Raw genomic sequence first — 12586 nt, 5'->3', positions numbered from 1 at the left:
AGAATTGTGGACCCAACGTTCTCTACACTAGAATGTTTTTGTCCATTTTAAATGGGTTTTGGTAAATGTTTTTACTGTGTGGTATTGTGACAGCGCTACGGAATCAGCTGGCGCTATATGAATGTGACGTTATTATAGGATGCACTTTGCTGATGTTAGTGGGTGCCCTACTTTATTGGGAAGCATTTTTACTTGGTTTAGTGGACAACGGGTTGTCCTTAAACCCATTAATGACAATGCATTGTGAGGCCGTACATGTACGGCCTTGGTCGTGAAGGGGTTGAACTTGGCCGTGAAGGGGTTAAACTTGGCCGTGAGACTCGTATCGCCTCCTGATCTCGTATTGAACGGTTTTATTGTCTTGTCAGGTGAATATTTCCCCGAGAAAACGACCCCCCAAGAGATGATGAAGATTTTTGCCTTTGCCAATTCGCTGGTGGACCTTCTGGCCCTCGGACTGGAGACTTTTAACAGAGCTCGGTATCGGCAGTTCGTGAAACGCATAGGGCGCATTATACGGTGAGTTCAGAGGTCATCTCTCTCCGGCTTGTGTTATTGGGGTGCGTCAGAATTTTGGAAGCCTTTCCCATATTTATTTACACTTTACGTATTTTCCAGGGAACCACAAAGTTTAATTTTGATTATATGTTTGGGGTCATGGAAAACAAGGACATTTCTGGCTGTAACATACTTTGCAAAAAGGGGTTCTAACCATCAATTAGCCTTTTATACTTAAACATTGGAACACAGGAGTGATGGGAGTGATAAAGGGCCGTTGAAACACAGGAGTGATGGGAGTGATAAAGGGCCGTTGAAACACAGGAGTGATGGGAGTGATAAAGGGCCATTGGAACACAGGAGTGATGGGAGTGATAAAGGGCCGTTGGAACACAGGAGTGATGGGAGTGATAAAGGGCCGTTGGAACACAGGAGTGATGGGAGTGATAAAGGGCCATTGGAACACAGGAGTGATGGGAGTGATAAAGGGCCGTTGGAACACAGGAGTGATGGGAGTGATAAAGGGCCATTGGAACACAGGAGTGATGGGAGTGATAAAGGGCCGTTGGAACACAGGAGTGATGGGAGTGATAAAGGGCCATTGGAACACAGGAGTGATGGGAGTGATAAAGGGCCATTGGAACACAGGAGTGATGGGAGTGATAAAGGGCCATTGGAACACAGGAGTGATGGGAGTGATAAAGGGCCATTGGAACACAGGAGTGATGGGAGTGATAAAGGGCCGTTGAAACACAGGAGTGATGGGAGTGATAAAGGGCCGTTGAAACACGGGAGTGATGGGAGTGATAAAGGGCCGTTGGAACACAGGAGTGATGGGAGTGATAAAGGGCCATTGGAACACAGGAGTGATGGGAGTGATAAAGGGCCGTTGGAACACAAGAGTGATGGGAGTGATAAAGGGCCGTTGGAACACAGGAGTGATGGGAGTGATAAAGGGCCGTTGGAACACAGGAGTGATGGGAGTGATAAAGGGCCGTTGGAACACAGGAGTGATGGGAGTGATAAAGGGCCGTTGGAACACAGGAGTGATGGGAGTGATAAAGGGCCGTTGGAACACAGGAGCGATGGGAGTGATAAAGGGCCGTTGGAACACAGGAGTGATGGGAGTGATAAAGGGCCGTTGGAACACAGGAGTGATGGGAGTAATAAAGTGCTGGGGGGTATTACTGTGTACATTTTTTCTATGGGATTTCCCTTTAAAGATGGATGTCTGGGGGTTAATCGTGCCGCTTTCCCCTAGGATGACGCTGTCCTATGTGAGTGATCATTGGGCTGTGTATCTGAGCAGTAACCGTGACTCTGAGCGGACCCCCGAGCCATACTCTCTGCGGAAGTTGCAGGTGGAGTATGACGAGCTGTTCCTGCGTTCAGTGCTCTACGTCCTCAAAGCAAAAAGGTAAGAGACGGTTTCTTACATTAACAAACGGAATAGAGGTCACCGTATTAACCTCTATGACTTCTGCTGGGAGGCTGCTCTACTTCTCTACCACTTCTACTGGGAAGCTGTACCGCTTATTGATCACCCTCTCAGTAAAGTAGACCCTTTAGTTTTAGATTATGGCCTCTTATTCCCAAATTTCTCCATTTAAAAAAAAAAGCACATATACATTTCTCTTCCTTGATGTGATATTACACAGCGACATCATATAAAGACACGGAGTCGCTTTAATGACACACAGCGGCGTTTCCCATTCTTCCTGTTCTATTGCTCGTGTTACTGGAGTCATGTGATGACATTAACGTGTTGATGGCGTCGGGTTACATCCTCTATAGGGATGCCGGTCACTTGAATAGACGCGCAGTAATTAATTGGGATTATCTGTTAAATTCGTTAACGTTTCCCGTTTCTTGTCCTGAGAATGTTTGTTTTTTCACATTCCAATTTGCTCGGCCATCTAGTGGTGGTCCAGAGGATTGCACCCAGATGCGTCTCGTGGCCGGAGCGCTGCCTTAGGAGCCTGTCCCAGCTGCCCCCCAACACTTACCTTAGTGGCCGCGGTCCTCTATGCGGCATGCCTGATAAAACGTCTTATCCCGGCGCTCTGCATGCGCGGAGAGGAGTAAGGTCACTATGGAGGAGGGCTGCTTACAAGGTAGATCTCTGATCTCCCCGGCTGCCCCGATAGGGCTAGCTGCTCCCCTTTAAGCGGATTTGGTTAGGAAGTCCCGCTGGCGTCAGTGGCCGGTCCTGCCGACCGGTCCCGTTGCCGCTGCAGGGGAAGTGGGGTGTGTGGCCTGGAACTGCCGCCCCGTGTGACAACTCACCTCTATGTTTCAATAAGAAAGGTTTGAGAGGTCATTTGGTACCCTGCGCTGCTGTATATCCTTCAACGCAGATAATCCGAAGCGCTAGAAACATCCAATTTTCTGAAATATTTCCCATTTTGCAGGCTGGGGATCTGGCTGTTTATGTCCGAGATGCCGTACGGGACTCTCTCAAACGGCATGCTATGGAAACTCTTTTATCTCATGCACAACGCCGAGAGCGAGAGCGCCGCGGACCTCTACCCTGCGCTCGATGTGGCCGCCTGCAGATCCAAACTAAACGGTATTTCCGGTTTGCAAGCCAGATCTAGATATAGTGACATTATTATTATTATTATTATTAATTATGTAGTATTGTTAATATTACTTATGAATTATCATTAGTTGATATTGTTATTATTGTTGTTATTACTTATTATGTATTATTGTCATTTATTATTGTTATTACTTATTTATTATCATAGTTGTTTATTATATGTGTTATTTGTTGTTGTTTATTATTGTTGTTGTTTATTGTTGTTACTTATTATTTATTATTGTTATTAGTATATCCCTTTAAAAGTCCCCTAGAAATCAGAGTGACTGCGCTTCTGGGAAATCTGTCAGAAGCAAATATATAATAATGATCTAATTAATAATAACACTTAATAGTAGTAATAATAATAATAGTGTATTTATAATAATAAATATTGTTAATCTTATACATGCGTGCAGCGTTGGCAGCATTTGTTTTAGTTTTGGTCAGTAGTTTATCTATTTGTCTGCTTTGTGGGTTTTGTGTGTTTTTTTTTTTTTGTTGTTTTTTTTTGCGGTTTTATATTCTTTTTTTTAATTAAGTGGCTTTTCATCCAAATTTTTTTTTCTTTTTATAGACCCAGAAACCCGTCAGAAGTTTGAGGAATACCTCTCCACGATGAACAGTTCCGAGGGGATCTGTCTACTCACCACTTTTGCTCAGATGGCTCAGACTAAGCAGGTGGACGCGGATGAAGAACTGGTTAAGAGCATCGCTCTGGAGATCTATGAGGTAGGACGGTCGGCCGGCGCGGTATCGCGTGTTCGTGTCTTCGTTTTTAAGGGCTCTCCAGACTGAAATCCACCTTCACAATATGCACATATCCACGTTTAGTAGATAAGCGGAACAGCCTCCCAGCAGACACGGTAGAGCTAATCCAGTGTTTAAACATGCATGGGACAGGCATACGGCTTCTGAATCTATGACAAGGTCAAGGACTGATTAAGGTCTAAGGAGAGACGGGCAGACTAGACGGGGGCCGAGTGGGGCCGATCTGCCGGCATAGTCTATGTTCTATAGATGTAGCTATATGGCGTTCAGTGGTATAATCCGAGACGATTCGGGGGTCATGGAACCGTGCCTCTCTCCGCAGGTATCCTACGTGTGCCTTACAACCAGGGAGACGTTCTCCAAGTGGGCCGCGAGCTTCTGGCCACCATTACCGCTGTCCACACCGTCATCGTCTCTGTCCTCCTGGAACGTGTCCGTGACACCATCGAGAAAGTGGGAATGGTAAAAAAAACGATTTTTTCCCCCCTCTTTTTAATGCTCTTAGTGCCAAGAAGCACTGAAGGGGTTAATTTTCCAATACATGGAATTGTTAAAGTTTATGAATAATCGTACTCTGGGTTGAACTCGGGGGGGGGGGCAACAGCATTTCAGATGCCCAGATGGGGGGGGGGCACTTGTGTCGGAGGTATGGCACTGAAATCGGGCTGAGCCAGTGCTTGCCTCGGTGGTCTCGGGGACGCGGTCAGTTGCCACCGTGTGATGCCCTCCTACGGAGCACGGCCAGTTAGGGGACATCGGATGATCCCCACCGCAGGACGTCGCCCCCAAAAATCAGGGCTGCTTGGAGGTCTTCATATAGTGTTGTGTGTTTATGGAACGTTCATAACTTTAACCCTTGTCTCCCCCCCCCCCAAAAGGTATCCTTGTACCTATTTAAAGAATTGCCCCTCTATCGCTGGCGCCCAAGCCCCTCCGAGATCCGCGTGATCCGCGATTGGCTGATCAGCAACAACCTCTCCGAAGTGGAAAACAAGCTGGCCTGCGTTCTACTCGAAGGCCTCAACTGGGGGTACACTGACCAGGTGCGTTTTGGGGGTATTTAAACCTTTTAATGTGTTTATAAAATAATGGCTGTAAAGATAATACTAGATCGAGAAAGCCACGCGGGGTTATTTGTGTCGGTAATTGCGCTGAAGCAGGTGTATCGGGTGCTTCGTGTCGTTCGCTTTACTTTAATGGCTTATGGTTTGTCAAGAAAGAAGAAATTCCATAATGGAGGAAAAACCTCTCCTTATTCCCCAAAACCTACAATTTTCGCTTCTGTACAGTAAATAAATACCATATTATAGGCTGCGCTTTAAATTAGGGGGGGGGGGCATTTCCTTGTTCTTCTTTCTTCGGCTCCTGGGGAGACACCGGGGGACACCGAGCGGTCGGCTGAGAAGGTGAGTGAGCGAGCGAGTGAGTGTGAGTGAGAAAATACTGTTTAAATTCATTTGGGACGATGCCCGTATTGCTGTTCCGCACAGAACACTCTTCACCTCGATGCGTCGGTTCACGTTGAAGTCGCCCTCATGGTCCTCGAAGCGTACCAGAAGTACATCACCGACAAGCCGTACGCGGGGCTCATCTCGGAGAGCATCAAACAGGTACCCCGCGCCGCGCTCCTCCGCTCTCCTGGAAACAGACAATTTTATTAATACATTCGATGGATTATCGGGAAAGACTGAGAGATCTCAACATTGCCTGGGGTGGGGGATGGGAGAGAGACGTTTAAATGCTTAAAGGGGTTAAACAAAGTCCAGGAGGAGAATAGTTACGAGAGACCGGAATCTAACACTAGAGGGTCTCGGGCTTAGATTTAATGTAAGGAAGTTTTACTTAACTGAGAGGGTGGTGGATAAGTGGAAGAGCCTCCCAGCCGTAGCTAATACAATAATTCAGACTCCTGTGCGTATTGATTGCGTGAGACCCGCTTTCTTTCGGTGTCGGTGAATTGAGTGTAGGAGTGATAAATTCCCCGGATTTGTTTTTTTTTGGGACCGTTGTACCTCTTTCTCCCGGCAGGTGTCTTACCTGGCCAGCATCGTCCGAACCGGCCAGACTCCGGAAGCTTCCTTTAACCAGTGGAGCTGGGATCTGGTCCTGAGGCTGAAGCTGCACAGGAATGACCGCCGCGAGCAGCTGTGCGACGCCGTCCCCGATCTCACCGAGGTGTCCATTCTTCACCCGGCGCTGAAGGCCGTCAAGTTAGGGGTTCCTATTGGCTGCTACATCGCGATCGCCGCGGCGTCCGTGGGTCACAGGTGAGCGAGAGCCGCGTCCGTTGCGCCTAATCTGCTTCGTTCTACGGGGCGGAATAGCGTAGCTGGAGATAATCATGTTGTTCTTAATCTTTCCTCTATTTAATACAGTGTTTTCTTTCTTCACATCGAGCGTTGGTCTTTAAAGATGCTGTTCCACTTGGACAAAACATTAATCGCTTCGCTATTAAGAGATTGGCCGTTCAATTAATTTTAGGAGCTCGCTAAAACGAAGATGATCGCCTGCAGTCTATACTTTGTCTCTTATATTAAGGATTTATGTGTCGATTGTTTTTTTTTTCCTCCCCTGCAGCGTGGACAAGTTCTGTGCTGAAGGTGTGACTCTTCTGGGAGAGCTGGTGCAGGCCAGGAATTTACGAGCCGTGGTCCACATCTTGGATAAAGTTCTCCCCATGTTCTATCCGTGCCCCAGCTACCTCCTGAAGAATGAGTTGTAAGTTGGCATGGCTCCGGGTCACTCGGCACTTTGAGTGGTGTGCGGGGGCACATTATTTTTACTCATGGGTCGGTAAGCGCACTAAATTCACCCACTTCAGTGGGTCTCCTCTAGGGGAGATCCTAGAAGACCTGGCCCACCCAAGGCTAATGCAGGCCCAGAAGACGAAGACTGGGGACTCGGCTACCACTTTTTCGAGCACCGATCACCCTTTTTCACGATTTTTCTGGCTCTCGAGAAAAAAAAATGAGCACCACACATTTTTTACATTACAAACATATATTAAGAATTCCTAATATTTAGTGTCTGTCTTTTTTTAATTTGTTGTAGGTTCCTTTCCTACATCCTGCTCTTCCTCCAGCTGGATAGCGGCGCTCCTCAGGGCATGACGATGCAGATGACGCATAAAGTCACCCAACATCTCACCGGAATCAACTACGGAGAAAATGTGAAGCTCCTAACGAACATGGTCCAGGTATGTGCCGCGAGTGACAGGGTCCGTGGGGGGGGGAGATCGCGCAGCCCGTCGGCCGTTGTCCTTGTCGTTCCCTTTCTGGCAGGTATGAGATCCCTTCTGCTGGCTTCGTGCTGTACGGCGGTAACGCGGTTTCCATAACATTCAATATTTCTTTGCTTAGTCCCACATCGCTGCGAGCAAAAATCCCAACGGAGTGGGTCCCGTGGCGGTGCTGGAGTTTTGGACGCAAGTTCTCATCAGCCAGCAGCTTTGGCACAGGGATAAAGGCACTCTCCACCTGATGGACCAGCTGTGTAAGGCGGCATTCAGATACATGCAGGAGGATTGCGTGCAGAAGTTGCTCTACCAGCAGCACAAGGTAAGACTAACCGCTGGCAGCAGGGCAAGGCAAAGCTGACTGCTGTCGCCCCTACTGGCGGCCCAGGGTACTGCCGACCACCTCGCCTTACCGGCAGCTCGCTGTCACCGTCGGTAGTGGCGCAAGGTGAGGGTGACCACCGCCGCTGCATCTACTGTTGGTGCAAGGCAAGGCTGACCACTGTCTTCTAGCACATGCTTTTGAAGTCAGTATTTACCATAGGAATATAATATATATGAACGATCATGCGATGTGGGTAATTGATATGCAGAGAAACGGAAAAGATTCAGATATTTAATATATGATATATATATATACGATTTAGGTAAACAAGATATTTATAACATAATTTTCATGTAGAAGCAATGTAAACAATCTCCAGCATTTTATCTGTAAATCGGGGGTTAAAGTATCCGAGGATGCAGTTTTGGAAGAAAACAAATCGAAGCCAAACTGAAAATCATGCATTTTGTTGTTTTTGTAGCATTGGGGCTTAAATTTTGGGGTACACTTTTTTTTTTTTTCTCTTGTAGGACGCCTTGGGGTATCACTGTGACCGTGGCATATTGTCTTCCTTTGTGGGGTGGATTGTGGCTGGAAATGTCACCCCCTCCTTCATTGATTCGGCTTACAACCCCTCCCAGGTGCCCACCATGCGGATAAGTCATTATTTTGTGTTGGGGTTTTTTTTCACCATGGGGTTAAGTTGGCGGTTCTATTACAGAACACACTAAAAGCTGTGGCATTATTGAGTTTCATGGAGTTGGCCGTTTAATAAATATTATAATACAGATTCAAAAGTTTTGGGTCACTATGTGGGAGCGATAAATTCCTTTATTGGGTGGAAATGTTCTTGTTATTGAAAGAAAAAGCAAAATGTATCCATTAAAAAAAAACATGAAATAGGTCAGAAATCCAGCATGATTTTTAATGGAATCTCTTCATTGGGGTACAGAGGCCCTTTATCACTCCCATCACTCCTGTGCTCCAATGACCCTTTATCACTCCCATCACTCCTGTGCTCCAATGACCCTTTATCACTCCCATCACTCCTGTGCTCCAATGACCCTTTATCACTCCCATCACTCCTGTGTTCCAACGGCCCTTTATCACTCCTGTGTTCCAACGGCCCTTTATCACTCCCATCACTCCCGTGTTCCAATGGCCCTTTATCACTCCCATCACTCCTGTGTTCCAACGGCCCTTTATCACTCCTGTGTTCCAACGGCCCTTTATCACTCCCATCACTCCTGTGTTCCAACGGCCCTTTATCACTCCCATCACTCCTGTGTTCCAACGGCCCTTTATCACTCCCATCACTCCTGTGTTCCAACGGCCCTTTATCACTCCCATCACTCCTGTGCTCCAACGACCCTTTATCACTCCCATCACTCCTGTGTTCCAATGGCCCTTTATCACTCCCATCACTCCTGTGTTCCAACGCCCCTTTATCACTCCCATCACTCCTGTGTTCCAACGGCCCTTTATCACTCCCATCACTCGTGTGTTCCAATGGCACGTTGTGTTCACTGATCCAAGTTTAAAATGCTGATTGATCGTCAGAAAACCCTTTTGCAAATTCTGTGGCAGCCAGAAATTTCCTTGTTTACCATGGAAACATCTGAGTGACCCCAAACTTTTGAATGGTAGTGTGTATGCAATTGTGGGTCTCTAAGAATCATAATTTTCTCAACTTCTCTGAATAGTTGAGTAGATATCCTTGAGCCGAGTTGGCATTTGAGTCAAGTTTTGTGAAAAGATGGGTTGCTTGATTTCAGCTGAGTTGACACTTGACGAGTTGACCCTCGTGGACGCGTATAAGGCCTCTGGAACTATTAAGTTATTGCCGCCTATCCGAACGACGCGTTGCCTGCGCAGTAAAATACGTTTCTTGGTTGCCGATGTTTTCAGATCTGGTTCTCATGGATGGTCCTTAACACCGAGTCCCTATTTGAAGAGGATTCGCAGCTGCGCAGAGTGGTCGAATGGGAACTGGTCAACAATCCATCCATGTCTCCGGATCAGGCTTTGAAGGTATGAGCAAGTCCATCGCGCATGGATCGGCCATTAATTTCCTTGGGGTGCACTTAGCCAATGCGTCTCTTCTTGCCTTGTAGAAAGCCCAGCAGCAGCTGAAGTTACCCATTGTGCCGTCGCTCCAGAGGCTAATGACATACCGGTGGGCTCACCAGGCACTCGCCACACCAGCAGACCACCCCCTATTACCTTTCTTCTGGCAAAAGTTCTTTCTTCTCTATCTGAACCGACCAGGACCCCAGTACGGGTATGGCTCTTGCCCCCGCTTATATCGTCGTGACTGCTGTTTTGGCAGAGCGCGTAACAAGCCGGTGTGGTCTGCTCCTTCCGTAGGTTGCCGGTCGAAGGATGCATTGGCAAGCGTTTTTTCAGTACTCAGGCGCACGCTCACCTCCTGAAGCAGATGAAGCGCCGTCTCATGGAAGTGGCGGATTTCCACCATTCGGCCAGCAGGGCCTTGAGGGTCCTGGTCCCCATGGACGGGTCGCCTGTCCTGTCGGACTCTGGGAGCAGCGGCAACGAAGGCATGGCCACCCCAAACCTGCACCAAGAACTCGTCAAGTAAGGACATGTGTGATGTCACCTGGCATGAGGGATGTCACCTATCATTATTATCATCTATATTATATATTATGTATTCTATAATACTTATTATTTATTATTATAATTGAATACCTTATAGGGGGGGGGCATTACATTGCTATCATTGCTATATAATGGTGGGCTCTTAATTCCGGGACCCCAAGGGTTGGGGAGGTTTTCAAAAGGCGTGCATGTAATAGTTTGATTACTCCTGTATTTCTTTTTTTATTTATTTATTTAATTTTTTCAATTCATATATTTTTATTTATTTCCACTAACCCCTCCTCCCCCTTATTATATGGCGCTACATTCATTTATTATATGAATGTAATCTAATGTGGAAATGTCCGAAAAATTATCAGAAAATGTCTAAAATAATGTTTTTTTAGGCTTTCTGGTTTTTTTTTTTTATTTTAGGTTATTTAATGTTTTTATTGTTTGGCTGGAGGATGAAAGCTTGCAGAAGGGCGATGTGTATATCCCGTCGCTGCCCAAACAGTACGATACTCACCGCCTGGCCAAGATCATGCAGAACGAGCAGGTAGGTCGGCACACCTAGGCCAAGCCGCAAAACCCGTTCGATTTGGCCTACGGCTCTACCGCGACCCAGAAGGCGGCGTCTGCGGCTTATTCAGCGACACGTAGCCGGAGCTAACCCTAACAACCGTGTTCTCGCAGGGTCTGTGGATGGAGTTCATTAACATGGAACGCATCGTTTATGAAATTCAAGAATCCATAAACGCCTGGACCCAGATCAAGGTAGAGATGGACACGTGTCTGCATACGCCGTCCGCGTCCATGGACCTGCCCGGCTCGGTATCAGGTAACCCGTGTTCTGATATGGTTGGGGCTTGCGTGTAGCGATCCTAGAGGGGTGCGGATAACAAGGCGGTGGGTTGTGATGTTTGTTCTTAACGTGATTTGTCTCGTCGTTTATTCTGCTAGCGAAGGAACGTATTCTCTGTAACCTGAAGAAGCACAATTCTCCTTGCGCTGGTATCACCCTGCAGCTGATGAAAGCTCCTGTGCCAGTAATTCCTCCTCTGTGTTACGGGAATCTCCAGGAAGCCATGAAGATTGTCCACAAAGACCTTACTGTCCTGCAGCAGCATGCCAAGTGAGATCCCCTCCATGCTTTTTACTAATATGTATATATATATATATAATGGGGATGATTACCTACAATCCTAATATTATGTAATTTGGGATTTTTATGTGGAATCTATGGTTAGAAGTGGGACAGCCTCCCAGCAGAAGTGGTAGAGGGTAATACAGCGAGGGTGTTGAACGCGTGTTCGTGAGAGTAACTAAATAAAATAGTTTTTTGCCGGCACGCCGAGCCCTCGTTTGGGTTTTTTTTTGGTTTGTATTCTAGATCTGCATCCATGCGGGAATCGCAGCAAGTCGCTTTAGACAGTGAGATGCTGGATACGATCACAAAGTTATACATCAACCGGGAGGAGCAAATTGAAATGAAGATCGAATGCAGAGGGAATTTAAATAAATCCTGTTCCGGCCCAGCCATCGTCACGGTCAAGGTAAGAGGTCCGGTATTTAGCTACAGAAGTTGGGGAGGATAAAGATTTCTTATTTTCATCGCTCTAAAGAAGGAACCTGAAGAGATCTTGGAGGTTCTGAGATCCCACGCCATGGTCTGAGGTCCAACGCCATGGTCTGAGGTCCCACGCCATGGTCTGAGGTCCCACGCCATGGTCTGAGGTCCCACGCCATGGTCTGAGGTCCCACGCCATGGTCTGAGGTCCCACGCCATGAGCTGAGGTCCCACGCCGTGGTCTGAGGTCCAACGCCGTGGTCTGAGGTCCCACGCCGTGGTCTGAGGTCCCGCGCCGTGGTCTGAGGTCCCGCGCCGTGGTCTGAGGTCCCGCGCCGTGGTCTGAGGTCCCGCGCCATGGTCTGAGGTCCCACGCCATGGTCTGAGGATATTCTGGCCACTAAAAGGTTACCAACGTCTAAACTTAGATGTGCTCTCTGTTTAATGCCGTGGGACGTGACCTATTGATGGGATTCTGCCGCATGTTGTCCTTGGCTTGAGATGTTTGCCGCCGTGTGTAGTGTTGAAAGGTCTCACAGCGAGACATTTTCTTCCCCCAGTTCGAAGGAATGCAGATGGATGAGACGGTCAGCCAGCAGCTCCACGTCTTGAGGCGAGAGATGAAGCAGTTACAAGCAGACGCCACCAAACCAACTCCCATCAACGTCATCGAAACCGCTGTGCACCTGGAGAACTTCATAACGTGAGTGCGGTCTGGGGCATCGCTCTCCTCCGTGCCGTCTCCGTCTTTTCTCTCGGTAAATCGTTTCTTACACTCAGGCGCTCTTCTGCTTTATGATTGCCGCTCGTTCACACAGGGCTTTGGTGAACGCCTTCAAAGTGCAGTCTCCTCCGGAGATCCAGAAAATTGGGATCGGCACCTTCTTCGCGGTAGTGGAGTTTGTGTGCGACGAGACCCAGCGGCACCCTCCGACGCGCCAGTTTTTCACCTCCTGCATCGAGATTTTGGGTCAGGTATGTGAGTATTTATTTATCTCTTCTTCCATC

The 12586-nt window shown here is 47.7% G+C and overlaps 1 protein-coding gene across 1 annotated transcript in view; it reads left to right on the top strand.

The window, feature by feature from the left end:
- The window catches only part of LOC149280882 (ectopic P granules protein 5 homolog), a 52146-nt gene that overhangs the window by 22661 nt on the left and 16899 nt on the right, over positions 1 to 12586 (top strand). Inside the window, 22 exon segments of the mRNA XM_089499986.1 lie at positions 369 to 519; positions 1760 to 1915; positions 2910 to 3067; positions 3657 to 3811; positions 4173 to 4212; positions 4215 to 4312; positions 4729 to 4893; positions 5341 to 5460; positions 5879 to 6117; positions 6428 to 6568; positions 6902 to 7046; positions 7210 to 7407; positions 7941 to 8051; positions 9319 to 9441; positions 9525 to 9691; positions 9778 to 10005; positions 10444 to 10567; positions 10705 to 10849; positions 10972 to 11143; positions 11402 to 11564; positions 12139 to 12281; positions 12397 to 12553. Coding sequence (XP_089356112.1) covers positions 369 to 519; positions 1760 to 1915; positions 2910 to 3067; positions 3657 to 3811; positions 4173 to 4212; positions 4215 to 4312; positions 4729 to 4893; positions 5341 to 5460; positions 5879 to 6117; positions 6428 to 6568; positions 6902 to 7046; positions 7210 to 7407; positions 7941 to 8051; positions 9319 to 9441; positions 9525 to 9691; positions 9778 to 10005; positions 10444 to 10567; positions 10705 to 10849; positions 10972 to 11143; positions 11402 to 11564; positions 12139 to 12281; positions 12397 to 12553 — 3299 coding nt within the window.

Source organism: Sceloporus occidentalis, unplaced genomic scaffold (genome assembly GCF_023333645.1).
Source record: "Sceloporus occidentalis isolate IW3139 unplaced genomic scaffold, rSceOcc1.0.p SCAF_144, whole genome shotgun sequence".
NCBI lineage: Eukaryota > Metazoa > Chordata > Lepidosauria > Squamata > Phrynosomatidae > Sceloporus > Sceloporus occidentalis.
Note: the sequence above shows the minus strand (reverse complement) of the source record. Positions and strands in the feature narration are given on the sequence as shown.